Below are 15200 nucleotides of genomic sequence, written 5' to 3' on the forward strand. Positions count from 1 at the left end.
TTTAATGCGGGCTCTGGCTCCTATGACAGGATCTCATATCCACAAAGAGCTCAACAGTCTATTACTGAATACAAGTACGTGGTGTGTTTCAGGTAATTTGGGCTTTGGAAGTGGAGCTGCACACACAGGTGACACATGCCTCCCTGAAACCATGATGCACCACTACAGCGCTACTGGCAGGAGTTTCGTCAACGGTAGCATTAATCTGAGCTGCATCCTCCTCCGGCGGCACCGGGACACTTACATCCATGAGCGCCGCGTTGATGTAATTGGAGCTCTCCCCGTCGATGGTGATGAGGAAGGGCAGGCAGCGGTCCGGCGGCAGCACGTCCATGCAGCGGTTCTTCTCGTGGTTCCTGGGCAGCAGCGCGATGCTGCAGTCCTCCACCCGCAGCGTGGGCGTCACCATGTTCAGCGTCTGCCGGGGACGGAGGCGCGGTTACACGCGGGGAGGGGGGCATCGGGGTGTGGAGCGCGCTAATTATCCCCCGATATGGTAATTAACAACGCAATTCTTTAATCAGTGACATTAGCGATGGCTCCGACTCCCCTGATGTGACTGTGATGAAGCTTAAGGGGACGGTGCGCGTCACACAGCGCTGATGGGTCCAAGGAGGGGTGCCGATACTACAAATTAAAGTCACATGGCGGTGATTGGCCTGCAGGGGGGGCGGCGCCATTCATCAAGTCCTAGCGGCAGGAAGTGGCCCCACGCGGCGCCGGGTATCGCACGCCTTACCCTGAACTCCTCCTTGATGGGGCTGGAGTTGGTCTGCGGGTCCAGGCGGTTCATGTCGTAGTAGACGGAGCGGAGCTGGCCGGCGGGGATGGTGGTGTCGCCGCAGAGACAGGCCTCCAGGATGGCGTCGTGGATAAAGACGTACTGCTCCTGCAACAAACAGCATCCTCATTGCGAATCCGTCGGACCTCCGGGGAAACGCGAGGCGGTGGGAAAACGCGGGCAGCGAACACATTTTTACTTCCACGAGCAGCGGCGCCACAAAATACTCGACGAGTGTTTCCGTGTTTGGCTCAGAGGAATCCGTGACCTTTCCGCGACCTTCCCCTGATTATTCTTCCTCACCCCGAGGCAGTTTGTGCGACTAATATTTGTCATTGTGTTCAAAGGTTACACTAAATATTTTTGCATTATTTTTGGTGCACGGCTGGTTTAATAGTGTTCGAAAACTTCAATTTCAACAGCACCAACTCTAGTTGAAAAACAGTATTGTCTTAAACGCCTTGACCTCGTCAGACTTTGAGATCTCCTCAACACTATCGTCACGGTCAAAGCGGGAACGAGGCCGATGTCTTAACAAAACCAAGCGGCGGAAACGAGGAACGGCGCCACGTGTTTGTGCTGCTGGCATCAGGCAGTCAAGCAGTCGACGCGCTGACAGCTGCAGGCTTGACGGAAATCTCTTCTGAAGTGACATTTTCAGCTGACACTTCCTTGTCACTTCGGACCAAAATCTGCACACGTGCAGAGAGGTCACCGATTTACAGATGCCAAACACGTGCCGCTCGCCGGGTCTGGAGCAGAACGTTGGACGGGCTCGGACCGGGTCGGCGGCCGCAGAATCCACAGATTAACTGAGCCTGAGCCCGACCGCACCGGCGACGAGGTCTCTCCACGCCTGCGACCAGATTTGAACCGCGGCGCCGGACCGGTGCCTTGCCCCGAGGCAGCGGCGCCGAGCCGGAACACCTGCGAGGGAGAACGCAGGCGCACGCGCGCTTTGAAGGTCACTGAACTTGAAGGAGAGTGACTCAGGGTGAACAGCATTCGGTCTCCAGTTACTCAAATCCCAATTCGGACGTCAACGATGAAACATTTGCCCATTAAGTCCAATGACGCTTGTGATTTAAAGGGAATTACGGTGAAATGATGCATTCAGCGAGACTGCGGACGCCTCCAGATGGCCGGCGTTCAGGAAAGCACAAAGTCCTTTTCTAGTCCACTGGCGTAAAGCTGCAGGATGAGCCAGGGATGTTTTCAGATATCAATATAAGCTAAATGTTCCCAGTTACAAGCCTCTAAACCCTTTATTATGGGATGCCTGCTTAGCATTCTGGGTAACAGTTAGCATCCACATCATTAAACGTCTTCTGCACGAAATGATAATAAAATATGAATGAAATAAAGATGCATGTGTTATCTGGGTAATCGTTCTTTATCATTTAAAAATAAAGAAGGATCAGACTGTCTTCACACTAACATTACCTCCGTCTGGACCATGTTGACCCTCCGGGACCGCAGCTCCCTCACACAGTTGTAGATGTCCACCACTCCCTCCCGCTCCGCCATGTCCAGCATGATGTCGATGACGATGAAGCAGCCCGTCCTCCCGGCGCCGGCGCTGCGTTGGGTCGGACACAAACTTCAGGGTTTATTCAGCAAAACGGCTGAAGTTGGGTTTTGATAAAGTATTTATCGTATTTAAAACATTTTATCTAACACTTCTACTCGGTCGAATATTGACTCCAAAACTCCCACACCAAGAAATAGTTTGTTCTGAAACAGTGATTCCTGTGAAATGCTCTTCAGGAAGCAGAGCACTGCTGGCTTTCAATCTGCTGAGTAAATAAACCCCCCCAGAACCGAGAACACATTAACCAACCTGCAGTGGACCACCATGGGCCCGGCGTTGGTCAGGGTCTTGGACTTGACCCTCCTGATGAAGCCCAGCAGGCCGGTGGCGTGGTAGGGCACGCCGTGGTCCGGCCAGCCCGTGAAGTGGAACTGCCGGATCTCCCGGATCTCATGAGCCCCTCTCTGAGGAACAGAGTCATGCGTTAGACCCGCCGAGCCCGGAGAGGAGAGGAGAACCGGGCCTTTATGAAGGTGGAGGCAGAGCCAAGGAGGGCTCGCTTCCATTATGCAGCAAACGCTGCACCCGTTTAGGTTTAAATACCATTCTCCCTCAGACACTGGATTACACTCACATTTATTATAGAAAAACGCGAACTATAGGCCTCATCTTTGCAGTTTCGGAGAGTTGAGATCCGTTGGACGTGTTTGTTTGTTTCATGAGTCACACTCTAACACCTCTAATGTGTTAAACTAAATTACTAACTGTAACCAAATGGTTGGAGCGGCTCGCGCGCGGCTCCGGGAGGAGAGACGTTCGCGTGATGGTGTCAGCCAACTGTTCCTCCTCGGCCGGAGCCTCGGGAGCGGCCGGGAACAAAGGAACGCACTCCCCGCGCGGTTCGTCTCCATTCCTGCGCCGTTGCTGAGGTTGGAATTCAAAACCGGCCGCTCTAAAACGAGCGCGTCGCGTACCTTCTCCACCGCGAAGGTCCTGATGACGTACTCTGACAGCAGCTCCGTCTCTATCAGCGTCACCTTGATGTCCCTGTAGATCTCGGTGTCGTCGGGCCAGTACTTGCAGCACTTCACCTGAGGGACAGAGGTTTCACAGCCATCAGCAGCGCGTTCCCATCCAAACGGCCTCGCGCCGCCGCACACGCACTATTTTAATGCCTGTAAGTTGCCAGGCCGTCATTTTATTTGCAATAAAGGTAATTGTCACATAACATTACCTCCTATTTGCCACCTGATATTTCAGCGTCTGAGGCCTTTTTTCGAGCCAAAATGAGATTTACTTGGTATTAGTTTCAGCCTCTGGTCAAGGATTTCGTGTAAATGGGAATCTTGTGTATCGATGGAGAGCTCATTCTCACGTTATTGCTTTTTCATTCTCACGTCGATAATGTGAAAATGGGTGTAAAGGTAGACTTTACAGGACGCCGGAGCGCAGCAGGTGGCGCGGGAGCGGGAGGGAAGGCGGCGCGACCGCTCCTCCTTAAGCTTTTGACTACCAGAGCAGAGAAATAGGACAAAACTTGAAAAAACACCCTGCACAATTGGATGAGGGAGATACAGTGTAATGACAATCCAATAATAGTCTGAAATAATAAACCCTCAGCTGTTTAAAACAGATTTCCCTACAGAAATCCAAAACACCCCACTGGAAATATTACTTGTATTAGGCATCATAAGAGTCCCCCCCCTCCCCCCAGTTCAATTAAACAGTTGATACTGAGGGAGTAACGCTGCTAATGGAGATTGAGATCGTGGAGGTATATCAGACAATGATCATTTCTGACGAGGGATAAACGCGACTCCGCCACGACTCGATTCAGTTTTCATTTCTGGAGTCTGTGCGCTGATTAGGAATGAAATGAGATTTTGCTCCGCGGAGTGACACCGACTTTCTGCTCCCTCTCCCTCGCACCCCCGATGACTAATCCCAGATGACAATCACAAATTCACCGTCCGCTTCCAGCCAGATTGAATTAGGCAGGAGCCATTACCTTATTAGATCGCTCCGAATCAGGCGCCTGCTTTGCGGGGGAATTAGCCTTTGGGCGGAATTACGCCAGCATAGACGCAGATGTTCTTCAGCGCGGGCGTCCGCGAGTGTGTGCGTACGGAGCCCTCGTTCGCCCGCATCGATTAAGTGCAGGGTGAGAAAGCCGCCACCTTCCTCCCCAAACCTCTCCTACATCAAAGTGTGCCGAGCGCCACCAACCCCCCCGCGGAGTCTGTGCACGCCCCTCCGTGCACGCCCCTCCGTGCACGCTCGTCTGTGTGCGTGCCAGCATCTCCCCGAGTTCATCAGCGACGGTGCCGAGCAGATGGCCCGCTGTGATGCGGTGGAGTGGTTTTTACGGGGGCCTCTGTGGAGCCGCCGCCATTGGACGAGGACCATACAACAGACGGGTTGGGGGCCGGGGCCCGCCGAGGACGGCGCCGCGGCTAAGCAGGTGTGGAGAAGGTGTGGGGCGGGGCGGCTGGAGCTCACCTACGGCAGAGAGGCGGCCTAATGAGGTACCCAGAGAGATCCCATGAATCATTATCATCCCAGCTACATCTGAGCTCCACCAAAAATGCACGTCAGCAAAATCAGGGTGCATCTGTGTCTGAGTGGTTTTTGGTGCCACTGTGTTTGGTCCCTTGGCCGCCAAAACATTTCATCTTCCCTTGATTACAGTATAACCTAACCAGGAGGAAGTTAAGTGGAACAAATAAGGACTGAAGTGAGGATCTGACCCCCCCCCGCTGTCGGCTCCACCATTAGTCTCAACATTATGAAGCGTCCCCACCACTCAATAACGCCCCCCTTTGTCCAGTGAGGACCACATTGGGAGGTGTTTCTGCTCGGAGGAGCCCGGGAGGAGCGGCTGCAGCAGGCTGTAATCTGCTGTTAGACAGCCGCTCGCATGAAACAGTCGTCAGTCGCCCGGCTGCCTCTGCGGTAATGAAGGCCATCAATCAGCCTCTTCCCACTTCCCACTGATCAGATAGATGGAGAAGGAGCTGGCGGCACCGGTGGCTCGACAAAGTCGCAGCGCGCGCACACAAACATCTGGGCGCTCCCGTTCAAAGGCGAGGAAGGGAGAGACTCCCTGAGGGGGGAGGGGTGGGGGGCAGTTAGAGCGAATGAGTGCTACCCACCCTGCCCACTTCCACCAGGTTGGTCACCATGACGATAGCGGCCGTGTTCTCCTGCCACACCATCCTCCAGAAGTCGAAGACCGTCTCCTGCATGGGGCCTTGAAGACATAGACAGGGCATAAATTTACTAAGAAAGCTTAAACTTCAAATCACACAGAATCATATTCACCTGCGTTGATGAATGTGATAATCATTCAGAATCTAAGTGGATTCGCCACACGCTCACCTTCCCATTTACTGGCCCACGTAAATGATAACCAGCAGACTTTTAAAGTCACTGATAATGGATTTGGACATAAAGCTTTCAGGATTTATTCCAATTCCTGGTTGCAGCTCTGAAGGCAGTGAGGCGTCTTCTCTAAAATAGACGATTGTAAGTCACATATCACACAGTGGAATTATTCAAGACCTGAACAATTATGAAATATAAGCTGCAGCATTTCTGCGGTTTGCATTAAGGAAGCCTCCAGACCAAATCAAATCTTAATCCCAACTGCACTAATAGACTTAATCTTCACTCATTGTCACTGACCTCTAGCTTTTTAAATGTACAGGCTGCACGTAGTTGTTACTTTGCTACATTGCACATGGAGACACACAGTAAAGTGTTTTGTATCATCAGATCCTGCAAGTGAAGCTCCCCCCCCACACACACGGGGGATCTGGAGGTGTTCCAGTCCTGCAGCCACGACGCGGTTCACACAGCGTTTCCCTCCACTTCCACTCTTCCGATCGAGCCTCGAAAAACACGTCAAGTCACATTTATGTACGGAGCGTCTGCAACAGATTCATCACGAAGCGCTTGCTCCACAGCAGAGGGCTTAAAAACAAGAGAGCACAAACAACAGGCCTGCGACTCTGTCTGGATGTGAGCGAGGCAAAGCTCAGAGCAATTACCACCACACCACATCTGCTCTACAGCAACCTTTCCACCGGACCGGACCCCGGCGCGTCTGCTGAACCGGGAAATGAGTGAGCAGAGAGCCCTCCATGCCTCCAACACTTACCTCACCCAGCAATAATTGTGGATTGATAGGAATGTAATTATTATTCTGGTTAATTAAAATTATTAATATTAGTTTTAATCAAGCACCAACTGGAAAAAAAAATCCTCCTGACAAATTAATTAGTGAATGCAAATCTACGCAGTTGAGCATTCTCCTGCGTTGGCCCAAATTACCTGGAGACAAGACAAATTATGCAGACACACACAGAGACACAGGCGAAGGCGCCGCATTAGCGTTTTTAATTTCAGGTCACAGGCCACCTCACTTTTAATAGTAGCTTTTGTTTTGCACCGCAGCGTGTCACTCACAGACCAGGCCCATGTTTAAAAAAACAGGGAACATCTGGAGAAGACGACGGCGACGTCTGGAGTCCAACCAGGATTCAAAACATTTTTTTAGCATTTTTTTAATGATAATTTATAACAAAACCCTAGAGTGACTGAGGGGCGGCCATGTTCCTCGACCGTTTGGAGTGAATTCACTGCTCTTGGCGTTACAGCCCTGAATTCAACTATTAAAGCTGTTTGAATCCAAGCTTTACTGGTAAAGAAGTAAAAAAGAAGCATCGTCTCTGCTGCTACTTCTCCACGGCTCGTTCAGGAAAACAAGAACACTCGACGGAGTAAAACGGTTGTGGAAACAAACGTCTTCTTTTCATCCCAATTGGATCTCTACGAATCTGGCGCCGAGCTCCTCGGTATATTTCATTTGTATTCCTCTGCTCCGTCTTGGTTTCAACCGTACGATCTCAATCTCCAATTCCAGTCACTTCCATTCTCTCCAATAACTACCCAACCTGATTGAACCACCCACTCTTCTACCTCCTACACTTGTCCCCGAGGGAGGATACAGGCTGCTGAGAAGTTTGGGAGAGGAAGACGAAGAAGCAGGACAGCTGGTGTGTAGGACTTCACTAACACAATAACACTTGGCAGTATATGGTAAATCATCCGATGGGAGAGTCCTGCCAAGCTCGGGCCAATTTACGTTTCCATATGCATGAAGAGACGGAGAACAGGCTGGACGGCGGCGAACTTGACGACACTCCAAAGGCGTCGCGGCGAAAAGGTGGACGAGAGCGGCGGCATCTCGAACGCAAAGGGTTCCACAGGTCCACGTGAAAGCGGTGCGGAGTCGAACTCTCTGCTGACAGTTCCACGCCTCCCGTTTGCTTTTTTAGCACTTCACTAAGTAAGTAGTGCTGCATCGTCGCTGCTTATGGGAAAAACAGGCCTTTAAAGACGACCAAACCGCTTGACCTGAATTACATGGGAGAAGCTAGGAGGCTCGCACCAGGAGCCACGAGGAGAGACTAGCGTTTCGCAGCCTCGTCCCAGACGTTCGGAGGAGCCACTTCATAAAACCAGTCAAACCAGTAGCCGCTCCCAGCTGTCAGAGGCCTCACGCAGCTTTTTGGGACGAGCGTGACAGCTGTAGAAAGCCCCTCGTCCACGTGCACGCCCGCGCACATGCACGCCGCGCTCCCCTCTCCTCTCCTGCCCATTAATATCACATGCGGCAGACACTCACCTACCGTTGATTTTGCCTCTTCCTCCTCTCGGCCCGGTGGGCTTTGAGGCGCTAACCTGTAAATAATCAAACCCTGGCACTGCCGGTGACATTCGGCGCTCGTGAGAGAGCGGAGGCGACCGGAGGGGGGGGGGGGCTCGGTGAAACCGAACCCTCCTCCGCGTCATAATTATTTGCCCACATCCCCTGTCGGAGCCGCCTGCGCCCCGGCTTCAGTGTAATATACAGCGTGCAGCAGCCAGCGGCTGAGTGGTGTTTAAACAACGTGCCGGACGGAGGAGCAGCGAGGCACCGGGAGGGAGGCCGCGCTGCCGAGCACACGGGCCCGACCGGAAGCTGGATGAGAGCGGACGACCTACATAATGAGCCGCCGAGACGGGTGATGAGGCTTTTATGGAGTGACAGCTGTTCCACCTGCCGCCGTCACCTTGACGGAGCAAAGGGACTCGTCAATAAAACCCAAACTAACGAGCGTCATTGTAGTTTATAGCGTAAGAGACAGGGCATAGCGTTATCCCACACGCCTGCCATATTAAGCGCACCCTCATCCACCTCCACAACCAATTTATGACAAAGAATTTTTAGCTTAGCCAGCACTATTGCGAGTCCCACCGCCGGTCCCAGTGGACCTGAGTGAAAGTGTCACTCAGTGAGAAACTTTACTGCGGGAGAGGAGAGACTACCCGCGGGTTTCCAGCTAGCGCCGGCGCCGGCGCTCTGTTCAGGTGCTACAGTGTGCAGTTTGTCTGACGGAGGGAGACAGGCCTGCGTCTGGCTCCCCTATCATCTCTGGCTGCTCTTTGCCTCCGTGTCAGCAGCCTGAGCCTTCCTTCCTGTCAGTCTGCCGGAGCCCATGATGAATTATAAAAGGGCCCCGCTCTCCCGGAGAATACAGATGTTTCCACACAAACACAAACACACGAGCCCCGTCGCGCCTGTGATGCGGTGGATGGGAGACGAGGACTTATTATGCGGACTCAATGAGAAAACAGGGGCTAATTATCTTGAATGGAAACACGTTTAGCTTCTCAAGCGTTTCATCTTAGAGAGGGCTTCTGTTCGCAATATCTCTGATCTCCGTATGCATATTTTAAATGAAATATGGACTGATGTTAATGACTACAGGACAATTAGAGAAGTCCTAATAATCCAGCTGAAATCCCTCCCTGGCGCTCGTGAGCCTCGCGGGAGGCAGCGCTCCACAGACGGGTCCGTCTGGAGGGTCCGACCCGGTGGTCATCCGGCGCCGGGCCTGCTTGGTATGCCGCCGGCGTCCCCAGTAAGAGCAAACACAGGCTTGTTTTAATTGAGACACTGAGGAAGAGAGGCGATGCACTAATAAACAGGTAATTATGCAACTCCCAGCTCCGCCAAAGCAGATTGTGAATCCATTAAGGCCTCTTCGCAAAAACGCCTCTTTGCTTTTTTGTTTTTTTTAATTTTTGTTTTTTTTTTCCTCCACTGACGCGAGTGCAAACATCCCATCGCACGCGGCCCCCGCGTGGGAGGGAAGCTCTCCACGCAAAAATTCATAACAATTAACCATCAATCAGACTTAACCTCGAGGTCACGGTAAGTGCTCCTCGACTGCAAATCTGCCGGCCAGATTAACACGGCGACAAAATGTTCCTGTACATGTCAGCTAATCCATTTATTTATACAGCTTCCTCCCAGACTGCCTGATTAATCGCTCCCGCGCCGCTGACGGAGGGGGGGCGAGCCACCAGATTCCCTCAACGCACCCTCCACTGAGCATCAAAGAGGAGTTTGCCGGAGCGTATGTAAACAAAGATGGAGCTGTTCACAGAGATATTCATGAACACATGCACGCATCCGTCCTCAAACAAACACGCAGCCGGCCTCAGAGTTCCGCCGCCCACGTTCCGACCCGGAGTGAATCGCAATTTTTAGAAAACTTTCCTCCTTACCTTGCGTGGCGATGTAGTGGTTCGGCCTGTGGTAGCCCTGCAGAGAGAAGGGGACGAGAGTCACTTCCTGTTCCGCCTGAACGACCCACCTCAAGTCTGCATCACACAGCGAATCAGTGGAGGCGGCGGCGAGACCTCGCCTCCGGCAGATGTGGCGCTGAGGAGGAACCGTGTGGCTAATTTGTGCAGGACTGGTCGGCGTCGTTAACTGGGGAGGGGGGTTGTTGGGGGGGGGGGGGGGGGGGGGGGGGGGGGGGGGGGGGGGGTTCCGGGTCGGACCTGGCGACAGATCGCCGTGAACGCTCTCCATCAACCGCCTGCATGCAGAGCACCTCCAAGCGGCGCGTCGATAATCCCACAGATACGAGCGGCGGCGCTGATCTCCACAAAAGGCCCCTAGTCTCCCAGATTAGTCTAATCCCTTCAAGTTTTATGTGTCCAATTCCTCGTCTCCTCTCTGGAGATACGAGGCAGGAAACAAAACATTAGGACTTAACGGCTCTTCCCCGGCCCGGCCTCCTCTTGATTGCGCCCCCCCCACCCCACTCCTGCTGCTCAGCTTATCTCACTCATATTCAATTTAACTCGGGCTGTGATTAACGCTGCTCCAGCGAAGGCGCACTCTCTCCCGTCGACGGGAGCTCCTTCAGCTCTTCAGCCGTCCTCCATTTTTAATGACTTCTTTATCTCTGGGCTGAGGGGGAGGTTTGTTTGTGCTTTCATGTAGGTTCTGTCGAGTAGAGTGTGGGCCCGGTACGTCGGCGGATTAGAGAGGCAGAACCGAAGGAAGGCCCGGGCGGTGGCTGTCAGGTGAGTGGAGCACATGGAGAGCTCCTTTAAGGTGCATTCTGCTCTTTGTTGCCTATTACAACAATCACTTCTTCTCCAAGTCTAATATATGGAGCCTGGTGTTTCGCCCGAGGGCTCGTTTTTACATTTTCAGCCTGAAAATCAATTCATGGCCGGCGTTTGCAACCAGTTACTCTACATGTTACGTCTTCATGCTTTGTCTAATGCATTAAGGTAAGTGCGTCTTTATTATGTTCACTGCCGATTGTTTCCAGCATTGAAACTGTAACATCATTTAACATGCTTGTGTTAAAAAAAAAGGCTGAGGCCAGATTAGCGCCCAGAGGCCCCAGACCTTCAAGGGAAAGACAGAAGTTTGTTTGTCAGTGTTTCCTGGTCATTGATATTCACTGTATTAATTTTAACAAGCACGGTATCAGTTGAAACCACAAGGGCCTGAAGGCGAGCTGTGATTTATCTGCGGACTCCTGTTGAAATATGCACGTTTCTCTCACGCTTTCATTCTGTCCTGTGTTTTCCGATTGGTACTGATCGCTGGAGTGGAAAAATTAAAGCGGGGAACATCTGCTCAGGCCTCATGTTGACTCCAGGCCTCGTGTGCGACAGCGGAGTGTATGTTCCACAGGTACACAGTCATTTAAACAGCATTTGCATGTTGCCGCTGCTCATTTTGCCGCAGGGCTGGATGCCGAATTAACAGTAGGAGGATGAATGCACGCTGCTGGTTCAGAAGCTACAGCGCAGCTTCTCTCTAGCGAACATGCTACTGGACCAGTGCAACCAGTGCATCAGTGCTTCCTCTACAGTTTGTCTCCTGGCGCTGCTCAGGTGGGATTTTCTGCGTTTCCTATTTAACTCTCTGCTCCTTTTTTCTTCACATTGTGAAGATGCTTTTGTTAATTAATTTTCCCTATTTTTCCATTTTCCGTTACGCGTGGCTTGTCAGGACCAAAACATATCAAACACAGCGTATAAAATTGAAGGTTCTTCATAGTTATCCATTATGAGCCTGTTCAATGTAAACACGCCCTTGTTACATTAGTAGAAATAGACGGCGTGTGTTTTGTTACTGTACTTAGTAAATAAACAGGAACTCTTCAGGGCCGGGTTGGAGGCTACACACATAAGTGGCTTCATTTGTGAGCATGCAGGCAGATGTAATAAAGAACTGCTTAAGTTTAGCACACACACACACACACACACACACACACACACACACACACACACACACACACACACACACACACACACACACACACACACACACACACACACACACACACACACACACACAGGCCATTACACCACGTACCCTTCCCTCCTAAATGTTTATGAAAATACTCCATCAGCTGTGCGGAAGCCAAACGTACCCGACTGGCTCTGCTTACTCGCACATGACTCAAAATAATCGGCGGTATAATGGAGTACAATAACAAACGCTGTGGGAAACGCTCTACACATAGGAGTTTATTGGGTAGGACAAGCTCTTAGATGGGTTAAAAAGCTTTCTGAAGAGCAAAAACATCATTACCCATCTGCCTGCATTTCTCCTAAGTACTTTTCCAATGAAGCTGGCAGAGCAGTGCAAATCCTTTTCAATCAGGGCCTTCTTTAATATGCGTATATTCTTATCGTATAATGGGACCCTCTCTATTGTGAGTCTCCTCTGCAGAGCACCTCTGGCAGCATAATGGGCCATAAACTGGATAGTGGAAAAGGTAAATAATTTAAGCCCTCTGCATTTGTCTTGGAACACCTTGTATTATGAATTTATGTTCGAAGGCGTAACAAGAGATTACAAATCACCACATTAGAGCGTCGGGGGAAGGGGAGACGGGAGACGGAGAGTTCTCGTCTCCGCAGAAAACCACTTAGGGAGTCAGGTGCTTCAGCAGCCCCATTACACACGGAGTGGAAGCATCTGCTTCCAGAGGCCAGTGAGCTGCTGTTATTGGTCACATCCTGCTACTAACACTGCTATTAACAACAAATCAGGTCAGATCAGGAGCTGCTCCACTATATTGTGTGAGCTAAGTGAGTTACATGTGTTTTGAGCTGGAGTCATGTCTCACGCCACTTTTTAATCACTTTTACCTACTGTTACACTTTGTTAAGTAAGTTGAGAGCATGTCCGAGCGGAGCTGCGTTGTTCTCCTGTGGCAGGAAGCAACAGCTCAAACCCGAGCGTGTGTTTGTGTTCGGTCAGAGGAACCGGCGGCCGAGCGGAGATGCTGACGCGGCAAACGACAACACCGCTAGTTGTTTGTTCAGAGTTTCAAACGCCCGGCGGCCGGTTTGTGCATCATCCTTCAGCCGTCATCTGAGTAATGAATTGTTCTCCAGCAGAAGCAGCAGAAGCGGCGTAGCTTGACTTTGTTAGCGTGACGCTAATCATCACTGGAAGGAGACAAGTGCGGTGACTTTGAGAGTGCGTGCAGATGAACTGCGTAGGAAACAAACCCGTGATCACAGAAATGTGGAATTTCACTTGATAGAATGAACTGCTCAAACTTTCAATAAAGCAGTGGAGCTGCTGAGCCGTTATTGTAGTCCGGCTGATGATTCTGACTTGTTTTATGTGCATCTCTCATGGTTTGTGTGATTTTCGGCCCGTCGCGCCGCTCGCTCTTTGTCCATTTTGCATCTTTCTTTTGGTTCTAACCATCGTTATAACTTCGCTAATTAATCATCCATGAGGCTTCGTCCCTTTGTCTCCTCATTTTTGCGCTTCTCAAAATGTGTTCATGCTGCTGTTCAAAGCGAAGTCCGACGCTCTAACCTCAGTTTCCCCCCGCGTGCTGGTTTGCCTTTCCTCTCTCCCAGTGCTGTCAGCCTCTGATCTTCATTCCTCTTAATATATCCAAAGAATAGACTGAAACAGCATCCCTCTAAAGTTGGCTTTAAAGGCAATGTGTGTGCGTGTGTGTGCGTATGTGTGCATGCATGTGTGTGTGTGCGTGATGGCCAGTCAGCAGGGGCCACTTTGTCCCTCAGGCCCCCTGCGACGGCGGCACCAGCGCCCTCTCTCTCTCCCTGAGAGGGAGCGCGGTGACCTTTGTGTCGGTGGCGCTGGCTGGTGTGTGTACTTACATCAACGTAATTTGCATTAATGTAATCGGAGTTCTGCTCCCCCTCCAGGGCCTGCAGCCTGACACGGGAGTGATCATCTGGAAGGGAGGCGGAAAGGAAGAAACCGCCATTGAATTAATCATATTAATGAGGGCATCAGGAGAGGAAAAGTGGCAGAGGGACAGAGAGGCAAACATTAAAACACCCAAATGATAAGAGGAAGGAGGAGCGGATGGAGGATTAGAAGAGCTGGGCACAAACAAATAAGTCACTTTGTTTGGCCAGATGTGAGTTTGTGCGACATATGCGGTTTTGAAGCTGCAATAACTCGTATTCTTTATCCCAAACACACGTCTAGCTTCAAACCTGGCTAGAGACGCCTCAAACGAGGTAAGGTTAGAAACGAGGAAGTGATTGTGAGGTGGTGGGTGGGGCTCATGCACGGGACCGGTTTCATTGCAACTTGTAACTGTTGATTATATGCAATTCAGAATCAAAGCTAGTCATAATAAAGTATATTTTTAAAAGACAATGTAGATTGAAGACCTGATAAATGTCATTAAGCCCAAGTGCTTAATGCAACTGCTCAAGCTTATGCTTATATTCAAATCCAAAAATTAACATATCAATTCTTAATCACTCAAGTTCGAGGTTTTATAATAATGACAGTGATTTAAGTTAAAAAGAGTAAAATGACATTTCCAATCATTAATGGCCAAATTTGCATTGCAGCTAATCTCAAATCTGAATGGCTAATATTCAGTAAAGTAATTTTTATAAACATTGACATTTCATTGTAGGCCATATGCTGCGTAGCTTATTTCTCCTGGCTGAAAAACACTGCAGGAAGATGAATATAAAAGTAGATCGCAAAGGTCAAAGCTGCTCTCGTTGGCGGATAATAAAACTCTGTTTGAGCAGCTTATAGTTATCCCGAGTCACGAGCCTGGCCAATAAATCAGACAGAAGAAAAGGGATGCTGCACAGAAAAAGTTCACCACTGCTGAGGAGACGCTTTATACACACATGCAATAATATTTCCATATCGGTTCTTCATGCGGTTCTCATCCTTCTTGGCAGAATCCCACGGCGCCGACTGTCCTTCAAAAAAGCTCTGAGAAGACAGAAAACGGGACAGAACGAAGGTGGGGGTGAAACGCTACGTCGTGTGTGAGCGCCCTACATGATAACTGAGCTTAAGAACACAAAAAAGGAAGACACACACACACACACACACACACACACACACGTCATTATTAGACATAAAACACAGGGAGGACGGTGGATCCTGGGGAGCTGTGTCAAACACAGTGAGCCATTAGGACGGAGACGGCGGGTGTCGCGCTCAAACTGCTCCCCCTGCGCCACCGCGGCGTCTGCCTGCGTATTTGT

The 15200-nt window shown here is 50.7% G+C and overlaps 1 protein-coding gene across 9 annotated transcripts in view; it reads right to left on the bottom strand.

Moving 5' to 3' along the window:
• LOC114843946 (receptor-type tyrosine-protein phosphatase mu-like) overlaps positions 1-15200 on the bottom strand; it is a 101918-nt gene that overhangs the window by 4515 nt on the left and 82203 nt on the right. For 8 of the 9 annotated variants that reach the window (XM_055503685.1, XM_029130845.3, XM_029130843.3 and 5 more), the window contains 9 exons: positions 14835-14922; positions 13830-13906; positions 9930-9966; positions 5465-5562; positions 3287-3403; positions 2622-2776; positions 2225-2360; positions 740-889; positions 245-418 (listed from right to left, as the gene is read on the bottom strand). In XM_055503685.1, coding sequence (XP_055359660.1) covers positions 245-418; positions 740-889; positions 2225-2360; positions 2622-2776; positions 3287-3403; positions 5465-5562; positions 9930-9966; positions 13830-13906; positions 14835-14922 — 1032 coding nt within the window. The remainder of the gene's footprint in view (positions 1-244; positions 419-739; positions 890-2224; positions 2361-2621; positions 2777-3286; positions 3404-5464; positions 5563-9929; positions 9967-13829; positions 13907-14834; positions 14923-15200) is intronic. The other variant, XM_055503686.1, reaches the window with a different exon arrangement.

Source organism: Betta splendens, chromosome 17, assembly GCF_900634795.4.
Source record: "Betta splendens chromosome 17, fBetSpl5.4, whole genome shotgun sequence".
Classification (NCBI taxonomy): domain Eukaryota; kingdom Metazoa; phylum Chordata; class Actinopteri; order Anabantiformes; family Osphronemidae; genus Betta; species Betta splendens.